The sequence below is a fragment of the Monoraphidium neglectum genome (assembly GCF_000611645.1).
Source record: "Monoraphidium neglectum strain SAG 48.87 unplaced genomic scaffold scaffold03089, whole genome shotgun sequence".
Lineage (NCBI taxonomy): Eukaryota > Viridiplantae > Chlorophyta > Chlorophyceae > Sphaeropleales > Selenastraceae > Monoraphidium > Monoraphidium neglectum.
Genome location: NW_014010539.1, coordinates 1,598 through 8,084, shown reverse-complemented (window position 1 = coordinate 8,084; position 6,487 = coordinate 1,598). Strand labels below are relative to the sequence as shown.

General features: G+C 63.7%; 2 protein-coding genes across 2 annotated transcripts; one reads left to right on the top strand and one right to left on the bottom strand.

Annotated features, from left to right (window-relative positions):
* Nucleotides 1–102: 102 nt before the first annotated feature.
* MNEG_12143 (putative transcriptional regulator) lies at nucleotides 103–4,208 on the top strand (the record flags this gene model as incomplete). Its single annotated transcript, XM_014039386.1, has 10 exons — nucleotides 103–126; nucleotides 488–754; nucleotides 1,363–1,483; nucleotides 1,773–1,951; nucleotides 2,255–2,353; nucleotides 2,572–2,667; nucleotides 3,097–3,270; nucleotides 3,387–3,450; nucleotides 3,675–3,769; nucleotides 4,104–4,208. The coding sequence occupies 10 exons, from the start codon at nucleotides 103–105 to the stop codon at nucleotides 4,206–4,208; spliced, it is 1,224 nt and encodes a 407-aa protein (XP_013894840.1).
* Nucleotides 4,209–4,672: 464 nt separating this feature from the next.
* Nucleotides 4,673–5,592, bottom strand: MNEG_12142 (NADH dehydrogenase (ubiquinone) Fe-Sprotein 4; the record flags this gene model as incomplete). The annotated part of the gene is made up of 3 exons (XM_014039385.1): nucleotides 4,673–4,725; nucleotides 5,044–5,350; nucleotides 5,488–5,592. 3 exons carry the CDS (start codon nucleotides 5,590–5,592, stop codon nucleotides 4,673–4,675), a joined length of 465 nt encoding a protein of 154 aa, XP_013894839.1.
* Nucleotides 5,593–6,487: the final 895 nt, after the last annotated feature.

Genomic DNA, 6,487 nt, shown 5'->3' with positions numbered 1-6,487 from the left:
GTGGACGCGCTGGTGCGGCGCCGCGCGGCGGCGGACGCGGCCGAGGCGGCGCGCGTGCTGGGGTCGCTGGCGGCGGCGGTCGAGGAGCTACCGAATCTCGAGATGCCGGATCTAATAGGGCAGCAGGTGGGCGAGATCTAGCGCCGGCGGGGGCTGGCTCGAGAATCAGGCCGGCTGAGGGGGGCCTGCTGCCGAGCGAACTGCAGCTAGCCGCTTGCCGAGTCTGCCGTTGGCGGCATCAGGCCCCTGCTTTCGCGCCGCCGCCGCCGGGCGGCTCTTGCTCACGGCGGCCGGGCGCGTGTGCGTGCGCGGAGGCAGGGGCGGGTGTGACAGTGTCCCGGCAGTGGGGGGTGTGGAGCCGTGCTGCGCACAGCCTGCACTGTCCCCACCCAGCCCACCTTGCCTATGCCCAGCCCACCTAGTCCCCACTCGGCCCACCTCGTCCCCACCCGTCGCCAATGCGCGCCACGCCCCGCGCGACCTGCAGGTGTCGTTCGCGCTCGCGTCGCTTTCCGAGGCGCTGGCCCACGCGCGCCGCGGCGCGTACGGCGCGGCATCCGCGGCGGCGCGCGGCGCGCGCGCGGCGGCCGACGCGGCGTTCCTCCACCCGGCGGTTCTGACTCAGCTCAACTTCCCGGACAGCCACAAGCTCGGGATGTACATGCCCCTCTTCCTGCCGGTCAGCGTGCCGCTGCTGCAGGGGCTGGCTCGGGAGCTGCTGCGCCACCGCCGGCGGCGGCGCGAGTGGCGGAGTGTAGGGCCGAGTGGGGGCACCGCGTAGCGGCGGTTGCTCGCAGCGGGAGAGTTCGGGCGTGGGTTGCGATGGTAGTCTTATGTTACAAGTATGCTTGTGTAAACTGTCTGCAATGTACAGTGTGTTGCCCCTCTTGCCGCCCTGTGTGGCTTCAACGTCCTGAAACAACAGAAGGTGCATGCAAACCCGGGAGGGTCATTTTTTTGCCATGCCACCCGGTCAACTGCACTCTGACCATCGCAGGGTAAGTGCACGCCATCGCTCGCGAAGTATACCATACTTGAAGATGCGCCAGGATTGCGAATGCGCCCTGAAGCCTCTGTGAGAGTCACCCGGCGTGGCACCCCACCATCAACCGGAGAGGTGCTGATCAGGCGCATTCATCGTAATACCCTGAGAAGAGCCTGGCGAAGTTGTGATCGCCTCCACAGCGTCCTAAGGCACACTCCCAGATCGAGCTGAAGACGACCACCCGTTCTTGAGCTCGTCTCTCATAGAGAATGCATGTCAGGCGTACCTATAGCGCATCTGGGTGCACATGCAGCGGGTCGCAGCAGCAGCAGCAGCACAACCCTTGGCGGGCACCATCATGGCACCGGTCGTTGCAGCAGCACAACCCCTGGCGCGTCGCGGACGTGGCGTGCCGCGCCGCGTCCAGCGATGATGAGGCAGCGCCGGAGATCATGGGTGACTGGCGGGCCTTCAGAGCCAAGCTCGTGGCGCAGTCCGGTGCGCAGCAAGAGGGCCCTCCGTCCGTGCCCACCGCAGTGGCCCCACGGGTCCGTTGCCTGCAGCATGTGCGGCCGTGCCTTCGTGCTCAGCGACGCTGGACAGCTCACGGCAGTCGCGCTGGACACAAATTTGAGGCCAACATCACGCTGCGCAAGGCGACCAACTGCTACTGGCCTGGCACCCGCTCAGAATGCAGGCAGGGTGGGGCCACCTATTCGCTTGAAGCATCCCTCCCGCCACAGACGTGCAAGCACCACCTCCCCGGATCCCCATGCCCGTGTGCCAGGCGAGTCCGAGTGGTCCGCGCGCCGCTCCGACGACAACATGCGGCTGCTGGAGATCCAAAACCCCTCCCTAGCGGGCGAGGAGGTCTGGGCGCACGCGACCCCCGGCCCCGAGCGCGGCGGGCTGCTCATCGCGGCGCCGGACGCGCCGGAGCTCCTGGGAAGCGAGCGCTACTGGCAGGTGAGGCGCGGCAGCGGCGGCGGCGGCGGCAGCTTCGGCGCAGACGACAAGAGCAGCAGGGGTGCGGGCGGCCGCCAGCGCGCTGCTTGACGCGAGGCCGGGGGATGATGCGGTTTCATACCAGTATCACTTCCACACGCGCGTGCATTCTGCAAACGCCATGCATGCAGTGCGGACACAAGCATGTGCGGAAACAAGAACACACTCATCACGCATCATGCATAATGCATCCATGTCCAGACCAATAGCCCCGTATTGAAACGGCTCTGCTCCTGCGGTCCCCCTCCCTCCCCCCAATGCAAGGTGGTGGTGCTGGTGATATCTCATGACGCAGCCGGGACAGTGGGCATAATCCTCAATCGGCCCTCGGGGCTGGTCATGGGCCGCAAGCAGGCGAGCAGCGTGCGGCGGCCCCAGTCGCGGCAGCAGCCGCGCTCCCCATGTGTCGTTGTGCAGCGTCGCAGTCCGCAGTCCGCAGTCCCGGTCTATGCAAGAGGATGCAGCAAACTAGCCACTAGAGCCAAAACGGCAGCAAGCTGAGTGTGACACTGGCGCACAGCCATGCTCGGTCCGCTCACACTCCTCCCGCACTGCCTGCACCACCCCCTTCCAACAAGCAGGGCGGACTGCCATTTGACATGGCAGGCGGGCCCCCGGGGCTGCAGGAGGTGTTTGCCGAAAACAGGGTCTACTGCGGCGGCTTCCTCGCGCAGCAAGTGGGTGCAACGCGCAGCTGTGTCGCTCTTGCGGGCTCAGAGCGCGCGTCGATGCTGCGGTCCCCGCCAGGCGCCTGTGCATGCGGCCACAGAGAGTCTATACACATCGTCGTATCTCACCATGCTTCCCACTCGGGGCGAAGTAGCAATGCTTCCCCGCAATTCTTGACCTCTGCACCCTTTCAAAATCCGTCGCTCGCCCTGGCTCAATTCCGCCCCTGAGCTCGGCGCCTCACCTTCTCGTCACATTCCAGTGCAGTCTGTCATTTATGCCCCAACTGACCCTTGCTCACCCTTCCTGCCTCCGCTTCCTCTACCAGATGATTCACGTCATTCACGGCCATAAGCTACCTGGGGCGATGGAGGTAGTTCCAGGGGTGTACGTAGGCGGTGAGCATCCCTAGCCTCCTCAGCGCTGATGCTGAGCAGTTTGACCAAGTTGAAGAAGATTTAGAAGCACTGCGGAAGAAAGACCCCGCGGCAAGCTGCCAGCGGCAGCAGCAGCAGCAGCAGCAGCAGCAGCAGCAGCAGCAGCAGCAGCAGCAGCAGCAGCAGCGGCAGTACTTGCAGAAGCACGAGTGGTCATGGAAGCAGCAGGAGTGGGTCTGGCAGTCAGGGCCTGGGTTCCCTAGGGCGAGAAAGTCACTCTGCTCATCTGAACGCATGGGCCACCCGTCCACGGGCTCACACACAACTCCCTGTGGCGCTTGGCAGGCGAGAACGAGGCGGTGGCGCAGGTGGCGGGCGGGAAGCTGCCGGGCCACGACTTCAAGTTCTTTGCAGGTAGGACTGTGGTTGAGCCTGCAGCGCTGGGGCGTGACCGCGCACCATCACTGCCACCCCAAAACACTCCATGCTCGCCTGCCACCGCCCAATCTCTCGTACCCTTCACCCCAGACTTGACGCTAGCTGCCGCCCCCGCCACGGCTTCATCTAGTTTATCCCCCATGCAGCCCACTGCGATCTCCCCTCGCTCCCCCCTCTCAAAACAATTGCTTTGTTCTCAGGCGCGCTGGCCTGGGAGCCTGGGGAGCTTGAAGCGCAGATTAAAAAGGGCGGCTGGATCACGGCCGCCGCGTCGCGGCCGCTGCTGCTGAAGCAGGTGAGCCTGGCTGTGGAAGTGCGGACAAAGGTTGCACACGGGGTCGGTACCTGGGTTGCCGGTTCGCCAGTGGTGAGGCTGCGCTCTTGCCACATAGCAGTGAATTGTTGGTCACTGGACCGTGTCCATCGCAAGCAGCTGCTGGCCCCTGCTGGCCTCACCACACCCTCCGCCTTTTGCCCCTGTTGCTTGATGCCCTCATCCCACCCCCCTGCACACATGCACGGCACGCACACAAACACACACACACACACACACACACACACACACACACACACACACACACACACACACACACACACACACACTCCAACCATGGTGCTCCGACCCTCAGGTCCTGCAGCTGCCCAAGCCACTTTGGCAGGAGGTGATGGAGCTCATGGGTGGCAGCTACGCGGCAGCTGCACGTGCAGCACGGAAAGAGGACGGTGACGAGTGACGCGCATGCATAATATTTCCAGAAGTGCACGTGCATATCCCGGGCAACTCAAGAAAAGTTTCCGACGGTCGGTTGATCCATCGCAGAGTCAACGACAGACAATGGTACTGCCATGCCAGATGTCCTGGGTCAACCGTCGCCCACCACTGACAGCCGTGGAGCAGTGATGGCCTGTCAATCACATCCGTGGAGCAGTGATTACACGCGCGACTACGCGCTCACAAACGTAACGAACTGATTCATAACACCAGGGCCACCACACACGCAAATCAGTGCTGGCAGAAGCCAGTGGCATATCTTGTTTTTAAGCTGAGGAGGATTATCAAAGACGTTCCAGGGAACTCCCTGAGATGAAAGCGGGCCGCGCCGGCTGGCGCCCGGCTTTCGCGGCGGGCACGAACCGGTGACGGGGCGAAAAGTAGGGGGCTCAACACGGGTGGAGAACAGGAGAGCATGCTTGCAGCCTACTTGCCCTGCAGCGCCAGATGCGACAGATCTGGCAGCCCCTTGCGCTTGACTGCAGGCGCGGCGCGGTCAGAGGGTGGGGGCCGAGACGGTGAGCTGTGATGTTGCATCGTGCATTACGCCGTGTTCACAGCCCGATGCCGATGCACGTAGCTGGTATTGCTTCAAAGTAGCGCAGCGCATTCGGGCTGTAGGGCCTGCACTGTGCGTCCGACAAGACGTAGGTTTGCTTCTGCCGTCGCGATGGCCGCCCCCGAATTTCTTGCCCCTGCCTCGCGCCCAGGCAGAGCTGCGGCCCCAGACGTGGCGCGGTGCGCAGCGCTGTTGCCCCGGAACGTTTCAACCGCAGCGGCGCTGCCGGCCCGCCCACCCGTGTAGTTGTCGCCGTACGAGTTGTACCGCTTCTGCCTGTCCTTGCGCCTCAGGTTTGGCTCAACCACCTCCACCTCCCAGCCGGCCTTCTCCGCGTATGCAACGGCCTGCTCCTTCGTGAAGAAGAACAGGGACGAGCGCCCCACGTTCTCAAGGGGGTCAGCCGTCGAGTTCCAGCCCTGCAGCGGGTTCTGCCACTTGGCGCGCGTCTCAAACTCGATGCGCCACGCGGGGGCGGACTTGTTCTCCAGAGTGTTGCCGGTGCCCTGCTGGCCCGCGACGCGCGACGCCGACATGATGACGGCCTGGTGGGGGCAGCGGCGCGGCGCAGCGCTGGTGTGAGGCGTTGCCCCAACCGCGCTCGCGCGGCCCTTGCCGCACACCTGCCTGCATGAATCGTGGCGGCGCAAGCCCTTGAGAAGCTCCGCGGGCAACTGCGCACCTTGCGCTTGAACGTCTCCAGCGGCACGCCAAACGTGACACCGCCCTCTCCGGGCGGTAGTGGTGCGCTCGCTGTCTCCGTGGCCAGTTGCGCAGCCTGGGTCATAACGAGAGAGTAGTCGCCCTCCTTGGCCGTAGTGGAATAGAGGGCCACCCCTCGCTGCAGCACACATCCCACTGCAGGTGCAAGCCCGGATGACGCCCGCAGCCCCGCTGCCGCTGCCTGCAACATTTTTATGTGTTGTTCAGCTAGCAGCGGTGTGGTATGATGTGCCGGGCGATGTGATCTCGGCAGACGATGGCTCACGAAGCCCTGCGCATGCCAGGCGAAAAAAGATTGAATATAAGCGCACTATTCGATTGAGAACAATCACGCTGCGGCCGATGTCATGCAGTGATTGGTATAGTGAGGCCCGCTGGTACCGGTACCTCCAGTAGCTGCTTGCTTGTGCTGCTCAGCTGCCCGTGCCGATGTAGAGCATGTCGACGCGCAGCGGCCGCTCTGCGAATGGCCACAGCGCCGCAGTTATGCGGCTGCTCATGGAATGAAGCGTCATACACACAAATCATCAGTACATTTGAGTCCACGACAGCACACTCGCAGCGCGCCGCCCTGCGTCGCCCTACACCGCCTTGCAAGAATCCTGGCGCGCTGCATGTCGTCGTCGCACGGCCAGCAAAACAAAGGGGCAAAACCCAAGAAAACCTCTAAACAATCCTGGCGCGCCGCCTACGCTCCCAACGTGCTCCACAGTCCTGCACGGCGCCCGAACACCAGCGAGGTGTTGCTGCTGCACCTGCCTCGTGCCTGCAGGCTGCCGCTAGCCCTTCCGCTGGAAACATAATCGTTATGATCCACGCTGATGGAGTCATATCTGGTATATATGGCTGCAGTACCCTGCAACACGCCCCGAATGTCCCATTCTTAATCGCGGACGGCCATTCCAAAAGTGACCGCGGGTGTCACACAGTCCGGGGGGGGGGGGGGGGGGTGTTTAAAA